Source organism: Acipenser ruthenus, chromosome 27 (assembly GCF_902713425.1).
Source record: "Acipenser ruthenus chromosome 27, fAciRut3.2 maternal haplotype, whole genome shotgun sequence".
In the NCBI taxonomy this organism is placed as follows: domain Eukaryota; kingdom Metazoa; phylum Chordata; class Actinopteri; order Acipenseriformes; family Acipenseridae; genus Acipenser; species Acipenser ruthenus.
This window is the reverse complement of record NC_081215.1, coordinates 15548294-15560310: the sequence shown is the minus strand read 5'-3', so window position 1 is coordinate 15560310 and position 12017 is coordinate 15548294. Positions and strand designations below refer to the sequence as shown.

The following is a 12017-nucleotide window of genomic DNA, read 5'->3' as shown; positions in this document are numbered from 1 at the left end:
AAGCTACTGGGGTTTCTGCTTGGTAACGGTAAATTAACTTAGACAAAAAACCAGGAAGCCATGTTTTATCCTTAGGAATTTTAATTATGGCAACACTTTCCTTTTTTTGTTGTTGTTTTTATATGGTGCTATAATTACAGCACCCCCTAATTCAAATTTAAACTAGAATAATTACTTGTAAATACACTTTTGTTTTCAGATTATTTGTATAGTTGTTATATAAATATAGATTATTTTTTTATTGTTCCTCCAATGTGTAGAATTTTGTGAAATAAAATGACGACTCTTCCTTTTTACTATAAATACGACGTTTTGCATCTGATTCACTGCTGCCATGTGTCTAGCCTGATGGCCTGGAATCTGAATTCAGTGCTCTCAGATTTCTGACAACCCTTCTATGGGATGAAAGGAATATCGATTGGTGTTCTTGTGCTGTTTATAACCAGAGTTGTTACTGTTGACCTGGCAGTGGCATATTGCCTGAAGACTTCTTTAAAGGTTACTTTGAAGAGTGGTGTTGTCTCTTTGACTTTTCATAGTGAAGTCCTGCTTTGATCCCATAAACACAGCCCACTAACCCCCCATGTCTTCACAGAGAGCAGATAAAACGAGTCAAAGACTCCGACGATGTCCCCATGGTGCTCGTAGGAAACAAATGTGACCTGCCAGCAAGGACAGTGGATACACAGCAAGCGCAGGATCTTGCAAGGAGTTATGGGATACCTTACATTGAGACATCAGCCAAGACCAGACAGGTAGGGACCTCTGTGATTGATGATCCGTTATCCAAAAATACATCCGTTACCCACAAATACATCCGTTACTCATAACCCTATTCCATTTCATTTTCATCTGTCTTTGTTTTTGACAGAACTTTTTTTCAGGTGAAATTGGATTAAAGTGTAGCTAACAGAATAATTTAATAAATCACTACCATGGTCATAAATTCACTACCTTGATCTTAAATGTGCAGTTTTGAAATGCATGTTCTAGCAAACATGTATTTTAATTTTAAAGCATGATATCCGGTACTAGTTTTAAAATGAAAATGCTTGTTTATTATAACGTTATTCTTTCAGAATCATTTGAGACCTAATGAGAAATCAGGATGTAATGCAAAGTAAATAAAAACAAGACACTTGTTGATGCACTGTTTTGGCCACTAGAGGGTTCTTCGGGTATACAGAGGCTGGATGTCTTCATTTCCACAGAACTCACAGTCTCTACTGAGAATTATAAATCGCCCTGTATAAACCCTGCATGCCTGATGTGTTGGTGACCATGACATTGGATAATATACGGTCATGTGACTTTTGAATGTACAGCTACATAGAGACATTACACTTTGAGCTATTGTCTTAATGTTTGGTACACAGCTGTATTCTTTGATTTTCTAACTGAATTTCCATTACCAGTGTTAAAGAATTAACCCTTTCACCGCCGCGTTGCCTTAACCTATGTATCAATGATACAGTCCAAATGTTTTGACAAAGAGGCTTATAGGTAGTACCCAGCTGTATTCTATGATTCTCTCAAAGTTCCATTGCAGGTGGTGTCCAGTGAACATTAACCGTTTCAGTGCCATATTCTTATATGGAGAAGTTCATGCCTCTTTTATGCAGCTGTGCCTGAGCTCGATTTGCTTGTCAATCATTCAGTTGTGCTCAGGCACATTCTACACGTGAACTGACAGGGGAGGCAATTACCCTTCCCTGCCAACCTGAACCAACAGTGGAAATAAAATACATTTCAATAATAATAATACAAAATAACACAATCAATACAGGGGCGGGGTGTACCCCGTCACAAAGCTGTATTCTATGATTCTCTCAATAAAGTTCCATTACAGGTAATGTCCATTAAAATGTAACCTTTTCCCTGCCACATAGTTTTTAACCTTTTTTTTCTTTACAAAAACTCAAATTTCTAGTTTTATTATAAGAACATAAAAACATAGGAACATGTACAAATAAGAGGAGGTCATTCAGCCCATCTAAGCTTGTCTGGTTCCTAGTAGCTGCTTGATCTCAGAATATATAATATACCATTCACCTTTTAGGGTATTTGTTTTGAGCCCACTTAGGTTGTAATGTATTTATTCAATTGCACTCAGAAAAGACTAATACATTGAATACTATCACATGAAGCACTCAAGCCTCTGAGGTCTAACCTGTTGCACAGTGAAGTTTTAATGATGCTGCATTGAAGAACTCTGAAGTCTGCTCAAAGCAAACATGTTACTTTAAAAGATTAACGCAGTATTACAGTATTTATGAGCGCCTCATAAAAAAAGATTAAAAAACGAAGAACTCTATAATCTCTTGTCAGTATCGTACTGCCTGTGAAAGTGCAGTGTACAGTAAATGTGTCACTTTGGCTTGATGACATGTTTCTGTAGATTGTATTGCATTTCAATAACAATAACCATTTGGCTTGTATGTATTATTGCCATATCAGCAATGATCATTATTTCTATAACAGCCACTGTGTTCTTCTTATCTTTTTTTCTTGCTTCTCAGATTTATTTCACTGTCCGCAATGACATATGCACTAATAACGTAAAAACGGATATTATTATTATTATTATTTATTTCTTAGCAGACGCCCTTATCCAGGGCGACTTACAATCGCAAGCAAATACAAATACATTCAAGTGTTACAATACAAGTCATACAATAAGAGCAAGAAATACAATACTTTTTTCAAGTGTGACAAACCACAATTCAATAATACAGCAGATAATAGTGAAAGTTACATAAGGATATGATTAAATAGTGATAGTTACATCAGGATATGATTAAGTACAAAATACTACAGGTTAAACACTTGGCAGATTACAATATTCTGAAGTACAGGATTAAATGCAGTAAAATAGGGGGCAGATAAGAGCAAAATAAAGCATATTTAAATGAAGGGTGATAGTGTCCCAGGATACAACAGAGGAGTTCTACAGGTGCTGTTTGAAGAGGTGAGTCTTAAGGAGGCGCCGGAATGTGGTCAGGGACTGGGCAGTCCTGACATCTGTAGGAAGGTCGTTCCACCACTGCGGAGCAAGGGTGGAGAAGGAGCGGGCTCGGGAGTCAGGGGAGCGTAGCAGAGGTAGAGCCAGTCTTCTAGTGCAGGCGGAGCAGAGAGGTCAAGTGGGGGTGTAGGGAGAGATGAGCGTCTGGAGGTAGCTGGGTGCAGTCTGGTCAAGGCATATGAACCTTAATCATGTCTCTGAGTGGCTCAGCTGGATTAGGCACAACTGCATGGTGACAGTGAGTTATATAGCCAGAGGAGTGCTTGTTTGTAATCTGGTCTTTATCAGGATTTTTTAAAAACTCTCAGAAAAGGTACATTTTGTATATACATTTGCCTTACTATGTGTTATTCTGAGTGGTTCTTTGATTGTGCTTCCTCATTTTCATTCGAATCACGTGACCGTGTGTCTTTCAAATTTGCCATCCCCACCTTCTCTCTCTGTTGATATCAATGTACATGATTTGAATGGAATGAGGCTGTTCAGTCCTGGCACTTAGGATTCTTCAGACAAGCTCATTGCAACTCAAAGCCAGGCACTGTAAAGGCTGGTTCACAGAAACATGGGAGCAACAAGTTTAAGATCAACTCGGAATGATTGCAAACACCATAAAATGGTAATGGAAATTTTTAAAAAGCATCTACATGCAAAAAACCAATACAAATAATAATTTAATGTGAAGACTCGTTTTGGGTCACAATTCAATTCCCTAAGCAAGTGAAAGTTGTGAGGCAGAGATAAGAGATGAACTAGTAGGAAGTCAGCTGTAGGCTGTCTCAGTTCATGCTAACTCATTTACCAACAGATCGGGGTTTGATTGCTTGTAAAGGCTGCTGGGAGATTTCATTAAACGTTGTCCTAAATTTGTGTTTGTTACAGGGAGTGGAAGACGCGTTTTACACGTTAGTTCGTGAGATCCGGCAGCACAAACTGAGAAAGTTAAACCCTCCAGATGAAAGTGGACAGGACTGCATGAACTGCAAGTGTGTTGTGTCATGATCATGGTGAGTTTATTGCACAAACATTCTTTATAAAACCCTGGTAGCGACTCACTAATCTGTATCAGAGCATCTTACCTGTTGACTCTCAGCCAAGAATTTGGACAAGTAAAACACATGCTCAAAAATCATGGTTTTAAGACCATGGATGAGGCCTGCAGGGTTTTTATTGACAACTATTCCGACATCTTTCCTGCTTTCGCAAAACTTGCAGCAATTGCAATTACGATACCTGTATCTGTAACAGCAGAACGGGGTTTAGCTGTCAGAACAGAGTGCAGACCAGCAAACACTCTCGTTTACGTGAGGATCATCTAAAACATGATAATTTCAATGGAGGCACCTGAGAATTATTAAGACTTTGATTTGGAAAGAGCACAAGTGATTTTTTGACTTGGGTGCTAAAAGAAAAATTTTAAAGAACTTTTAAACAACAAAACTGTAAATAGTTCTGATGTTGACAGCTACCCGCAGAGACATTATTATTATTATTATTATTATTTATTTCTTAGCAGACGCCCTTATCCAGGGCGACTTACAATCATAAGCAAATACATTTCAAGTGTTACAATACAAGTAATACAATAAGAGCAAGAAATACAATAACTTTTGTTCAAGCAAAGTACAAGTGTGACAAACCACAATTCAATAACACAGCAGATAATAGTGATAGTTACATCAGGATATGATTAAATAGTGATAGTTACATCAGGATGTGATTAAATACAAAGTACTACAGGTTAAACACTTGGCAGATTACAGTATTCTGAAGTACAGGATTAAATGCAGTAAAATAGGGGGCAGATAAGAGCAAAATAAAGCACATTTACATGAAGGGTGATAGTGTCCCAGGATACAAAGAGGAGTTCTACAGGTGCTCTTTGAAGAGGTGAGTCTTGAGGAGGCGCCGGAATGTGGTCAGGGACTGGGCAGTCCTGACATCTGTAGGAAGGTCATTCCACCCCTGCGGAGCAAGGGTGGAGAAGGAGCGGACTCTGGAGGCTGGGGAGCGTAGCGGAGGTAGAGCTAGTCTTCTAGTGCAGGCGGAGCGGAGAGGTCGAGTGGGGGTGTAGGGAGAGATGAGGGTCTGGAGGTAGCTGGGTGCAGTCTGGTCAAGGCATCTGTAGGCTAGTACAAGAGTCTTGAACTGGATGCGAGCGGTGATCGGGAGCCAGTGGAGCGAGCGGAGTAGTGGAGTAGCGTGGGCGAAGCGAGGCAGAGAGAACACCAGGCGGGCAGCAGAGTTCTGGATGAGCTGGAGCGGACGGGTGGCGGACGCAGGGAGGCCAGCCAGGAGGGAGTTGCAGTAGTCTAGGCAGGAGAGTACCAGGGCCTGGACCAGGAGCTGGGTAGCATAGTTGGTGAGGAAGGGTACATGAGGAAGGGTACATTGGGGAAGGGTACATTGGTACATGTTCTACAACACTGATTTTTACATTGTGAAGGGGGGATTTTCAAAAGAAAACGATTTATGGTAAGCTTGTCTTTATGTCTATTTCTACTACCATTATTTATACTGTGTACTGTTTCACATGTTAACTTTGTTAATCTGAAATAGTTGCACTGCCCAATAATGTAACCATGTTGATACAATATGTAAAAACACAAATGTTCCGGTTGAAAACGCAGATTTTGAGATGGTATGCTTTTTACAAATGCACATTTTTAAAGGCTAGCGTGACCTCTGCATCTCTAAATGGTTCTTTTCTTTACGTCTTACTTTAGAAAACAATTGTCAAACATCAAAAGGCACTGTAGCTCGGTTGATGCAGTATTTGTAAATCTAACACAACGCTCTTAACTCCTGCACAGATCCAATCCCATCAGTAAACACTCACAGGGGGCAGGGCAGGGGGGAGAAGGTGAGCTCAATCGCATGCAGATTCAGGGAGTCAGACCTGAGGGGAGCAGAGAAGCTCTGCACTTAACGCAAAAAATAATGGCCGATTCCAAATTTAATAAAAAATAAAAGCTTTTCTTTGCTTAAACGCTTTACACAAAAACGATGCACAGGCTTGACTATCGATAGTTCTCAAACAATACGCCTTATATTGCACTTCCTGTTGTAGACGAAAACCATCCACTCCATTTAGCTCTTCGAATTGCTGTTCTCTGGAATTAAATTTTTAAGCAAAATGGTTATTAACTGGCTATTTTAAACTGTTTTATGAATAATATGTTGTTAATGCTTTCAGTAAATAGTTAACCAGCAATGTAGCTAGGTAACCGATGCCATACCCTCATTATTCTCTGTAAAGAAGTGTCTCCTTCCCATTTTCCTAAGTCTGTCTGTATTTAATTTCAAACTGTGTCCTCTGGTCCTGGTTTATATGCTGTGCTTAAAGTTGTGGTTTGGGTTACCTATCAACAAGATTTTTAATAAGTTTAATGAAGTCCTCCATAATTCTTCTTTATTCCAGACTAAATAGTTACCATCTATCTTCATAGCTCATTCCTGTATGCCCTGGGATTAGTCTGGTTGCTCTCTCCAGAGCCACAATGTCACTTGGGTAATGTGGTGACCAGAACTGAACACAGCATTCAAAGTGCAGTCTCACCAGTGTGTTATACAATCACATCATAACCTCCTTTTGTTTGGTTTGGTTTGTACACTATACTTTTGACTGTGACCCAGCGTTCTCGAGCGTACTTTACAGAGGCAGAATGTGCATTTATATTCTTTGGTAGCAGGAAGGATGTGTGTTTTACCTCAATCTCTTTTCTTTATCCATTCAGTTTTCAGGATATCCAAGGCATGGCTTACCAAGCAGTGCTAAAGGACAGGCCCAAAGCGAAGATGAAAGTGCATATTCACAGAGGAGGAAGTCACCGGAGACTGTTTCCACTGAGCGGAGGTCTCCCGTGGAGATTCCCCAGCTCAGTTCATGACTGCCGCACAAACACAACATACCACTTTCTCCCAACTTACAGAGCTGCAGAGCTGGAGTGTAATCACACTTTAAATTATTATTGTATTGTCTGAACACTGGTCTCAACCTGCCTTTGGGTGCTACATTTTGTTTTTTTAAAGTGCTGCAAAATAGTGGTTTCTGAGTTGCTTTCCTGAAACAAACAATCAGAATCCTATACTGAATAAATCGGACAACTGGGGCAATTGCTGGGATTTGAAGTCATTTTTTAGGGGCTTCGTGATGAAAAAACAAAACATTATAAACAGCAGCATAAGAAACTATCTGTATTTATACCCAAAAAAGCCATGATCTTTAATATGCAGGGGACACAATTTAGAAGCAGGCCTTAAAGAAATGCATTTTTAATGCTATATAATGATCAGACCTGGTGTCAATTACAAATGTAATTGTGTCATTTGTAATTGCTTCCAATTACAATTTAATTGTTACCTGTGTAATTGTAATTGTAATTACCATATAATTGATCATTTACAGTTCAATTACACACCTATCACAGTTCCATGTTGTGTTTTACATTGAGGGAACGTTCTTGTATTTTCAATCACTTTTAGTGACCCCATTTGTTTGAAAAAACGTTATGTAATATGTTTCTGTATTTGAACCTGTGATTACTGCTGGGTAGAATAAACAAAGTCAACATGTTAATGTGTATAGCTATTTATGTTACTTTTTAGTGTAATTGTAATTCAATTACAAAGCAAAATGTATACTGTAATTGAAAATAGCATTGTAATTGTAAAGAAGTATGCTGTTATCATAATTGACTGCAGGTCTGGTCATTATAGCCTAAAACACCAGTGGATTCTGCTACCGTTATAAACTACAATTTAAAAAACAAGTACAGAAGCTTCTACTACTTAATGTATAACTTAGGTTCCTTTTTAACAGTTCCGTCAGAATTGTGAAATAATCTGTCTAGAAAAGCACTGGGGTAATTTCATTTTCTCTTTCACTGTGACATTGAAAGCAAGGGACAGAATATACAGGCCAAATGTCTTTCAGGGGCAAACATGCAAGTATTTTCTGGCTTATTTTGCCGCATACAAACCTGATAAAATAATAGTCAACATTCAGTGGTAGTCCCAAGTTTTTTTACTTTTCCAAATTGTAGGAGTCTGGGCATACAAATACAAAATGTCACCCTATACCTACCAGAAAATGTTGATTACTACCAAGTTGCAACCAAATAAATTGCATTTCTCCGTCTATACAGTAGTAGACGGTACAACTCAACTAATATCCTTAAGAGGTATTTCTAGTACTACACTAATTAATACGCTAGTTAATGTAGCTAATAGAAATGGGTCACAACTGCACAAAAATGTGGTTATAACTACTGTTCCAGACGTGATAAAAAAAGCCTCAATGGACCATTATTGCATGTTTATTTGGTTTTCTGTGTCCATTGTGAAGTTCCCCTTATTTAAATTCCTACTTCATTTTTAAGATTCTGATGGTATGTGTGAAGGGCAGAAGCCCAGTTAGAAGACAAAGTTACTCATCTGTCCAATTTAAGAATCCTTAATGTTTGTTCAAGTACAAGTCTTAAAAGTTGGAGGCCTGGGTTTGATGAAAGTGAATTGAATTTAGTGATCTCAGCTTAACCCCCAGTTGGCAGTAGTTTACAAAACCCTTGCACTCAATCTCAGAATGAGAGGCCCAGGATTGGGTAAATATGTAGGCCGAACAGCCCCCTTATGTTATATTAAAAAAAAAAAAAAATTCTTACCTCGTCTGATAAACCACACAGAGTGAATTCCTGGTCTCCATTTTGTTTGAGTCAGGAGAACAAACAGATCTCTAACCCAGAGATCATGGGAATACAGTACTTTTTGATGCCAAAGTTTGTATCCTTCCCCCATAAAACTCAGCTCCAAATAAGCATTGTCCAAATTTCTCCTGTGGTTGCTTGGGTACGGACTCAGTATAGCCGTTCGAGTTTATGCGTTTTTGTTTGTAAGTAAACAAAGAAAAAAATATACAGTATATAATAATTTTTCCCTTTTTCTCCTATAACAGGGTGATGTGTTACGTGTGTGGGTCGTCACTGGATAATAATGAGGCAGACACAGAGCAGTGTGTGTTGACACGCCGCACAGGCGCGCAATTTTATTTCAACACAGGCCTCAGGCCAACAATGGTAATCCTAGCATCGGATTTAATAAAGAAAACAAAACAAAACATAGTTAAAAATAAAAGGTTGCCACACAAGGTGAACGCTAGTCCTGCTCAAGGAACCTACTACCCTACGAAACCTCTCTATACTTGTCCCAGCATGCTCCGGTTGACTTCGTCCTTTTCCTGACGGTCCTGGCTGGGCCATGCCTCCACGAGCTCCGCCTTGGAGGATAATGGTTGTGTAGTAGCTGTTCCTCGGTCCTGGAACAGGTGGTTGTGCTGTGGCAGTGGAGGTGCTCCGGTGTGGGTGCCTGCCAACAGAAACAATAATAACAAACACACAGCGCTCGTCTGTGTTGCATGGTGGTTACATTTGCCCCGAGCTGTAGCGCACATGCATATTGAGCTCCGCGCAGCCTCCGCAGTAATGCCTCCAGCCAATCTGGACCTCCCTATCAGCTCAGCACCCGGCGAGCCCTTCTGCTCAATTGGTCGCTTAGCAACGCATCTCCTGTTGCTTCCATAAAGGCATACATGCGAACCAGCGACAAGGTACTCCCCGTCACATCTTTTTATTCCCTTTTTACTGGCTATGGGATAAATCTGCCTCCAGTGCACCATACCTCCCAAGGGTAGATCAATTCTAAAGAGTGCCAACCGGCCACAAGGACTATCTGTTCAAACCAACTAAGCTAGATACCATCCTAGCTCCACCAGGTGTGGCTACATCCTCCAGAGCCTCAGCTCTGTGCAGACAAGAAGGTGCACACCTTCCTGAAAAAGAGCTACACGGCCTCACCATGCAGCATGCGCTTCAGCAATTACCAGGTGTATGCTGCAAAGTATCAACACAAGCGGTGCTGCTGTATTTTCAGCAGTTTTGATTGCTTAAACTGGATAAGTGGCAATACTGCAGCAATTATATTGAACTTAGAAACATCTATCATAGAAAAAAAATCCTGTAGATTGAAGATCTGAAGATGTTTTACCGGCAAATGTAAAAAAAAAAAAAAAAAAAAAAAAACGACAAGCACCAACTGCAGCATTACAGTATACTGACTTTATATGTTTTCATGCAACTAACATTTCCACCAATGAATGTGCTAGACTAGGTCTTTGTAACTCGACAGTTGTGCACAATGCATACATAAATATACATTTCAAATATTACAACACTTACCCTGGCAGTAATTAAAAATATCTTCTTGGCATGTAGGTGCCACACCATGGGATCATTCACCCAGTCAGCTCTGAAGTGCTTGTAGCTGTCTGTACTTTTAAATGCCTTCATGGGCTCGTCTGTGTAGGGTGATGGAGTTTTGACCAAGTACACATATATGTCACCAAACTGTAAACCTGGTAGTTTTTTGGCATTTCGCACTGAACTTGTATGGTAGTTTTAACAGCTTCATGGCAATGTTAGACCGTCAAAATGGCAGACGTGACTCCCTGGGTCACGTGACTGCAAAGCCTCTATAGGTTCACACTGTGTGGAGTTCATCAGACAGGGTAAAAAATGAAGATTACCTGTAATATGGATTCTTCGTAGGATGATGAACTCCACACACCTATATCACATCCTCCTTTCCCCCTCTTACTGTCTTATTTTTCTAAATTTGGATAACAATGCTTATTTGGAGCACGGTTTTATAGGGGAAGGATATCGACTTGGGCGCCAAAAAGGACAATGTTGCAATGATCTCTGGGTTCGAGATCTGTTTGTTCTGCTGACCCAAACAAAATGGAGACTGGGAGTTCATTCTGTGTGAAGTTCATCATGTTACTAAGAAACCATATTACATGTAATCTTCGTAATCAGTTACACTTGCTCTTAGGCCATTTCACCTCAGGAGTGTCTTCTGTGTCATGTTTCTGGCTGAAAGCATACCAGTCTATAGGGGAAGCAGCTGCTGGGTTTATGATAAAGCTGCTGAAGCAAAAAAAAAGAACTGTACTAGAACATGTGTTTATGTGATTATTTTGTGTGTGTGTGTGTGTGTGTGTGTATATATATATATATATATATATATATATATATATATATATATATATATATATGTATGTGTGTGTGTGTGTGTGTAATATATATATATATATATATATATATATATATATATATATATATATATATATATATATATATATATATATTTATTTTTTTCATTTTGTTAATGATTTTTTGGCACTGAGACCATTTTTATTTTTGTTAAGAATATGTGTGTTTTACTATAAAGACTGTGGTAATTGTAAGATTTATTTGTACATAGCGTTGCACCTCCTACCAGTGTTAACCTAATTATATTGTAATATAAACCAGATCAACCCCCGATAACACTCAGAAGTCTTATCATGCATGAATAGCTGTAAGTCCTTGTGGTAGTGAACCATATTCATCTTCTTACTCCTTCAATCCGAAATGTGCCATTGATTTGCCATTTTGTTCTTTTTTAATGTAAGTAAACCTATGCTTTAAAAACATCTTCTCCATTTTTTGAAGCAGCGGGTATTATAGCCCTGGTATGTGTTTTGTACTGCACACAGGTTTCTCAACTCATTCATAACTGCTTGGAATCCAAAATGAACGGTTAGGCTGCTGCCCACTGCAGTGTTATTTTATTACTATTATTTATTTCTTAGCAGACGCCCTTATCCAGGGAGACTTACAGTTGTTACAAGATATCACATTATTTTTACATCAAATTACCCATTTATACAGTTGGGTTTTTACTGGAGCAATCTAGGTAAAGTACCTTGCTCAAGGGTACAGCAGCAGTGTCCCCCACCTGGGATTGAACCCACAACCCACAACCCACAACCCTCCCATCAAGAGTCCAGAGCCCTAACCACTACTCCACACTGCTGCCCTGCTGCCCTTAGTTTATTTTAATTTACTGTATGACAGTGGCTCCATTAAAGGTTTGAAACGATCTCAGTACCATTATAACT

The 12017-nt window shown here is 39.2% G+C and overlaps 1 protein-coding gene across 4 annotated transcripts in view; it reads left to right on the top strand.

Moving 5' to 3' along the window:
- Nucleotides 1-11091, top strand: part of LOC117431924 (GTPase HRas) — a 46868-nt gene extending 35777 nt beyond the window's left edge. For all 4 annotated transcript variants that reach the window (XM_059002023.1, XM_059002025.1, XM_034053198.3 and 1 more), the window contains 3 exons: nucleotides 596-755; nucleotides 3902-4026; nucleotides 6757-11091. In XM_059002023.1, the coding sequence (XP_058858006.1) occupies nucleotides 596-755; nucleotides 3902-4021 (280 nt within the window). In that variant the 3' untranslated portion in view covers nucleotides 4022-4026; nucleotides 6757-11091. The remainder of the gene's footprint in view (nucleotides 1-595; nucleotides 756-3901; nucleotides 4027-6756) is intronic.
- The last annotated feature ends 926 nt before the right edge of the window (nucleotides 11092-12017 follow it).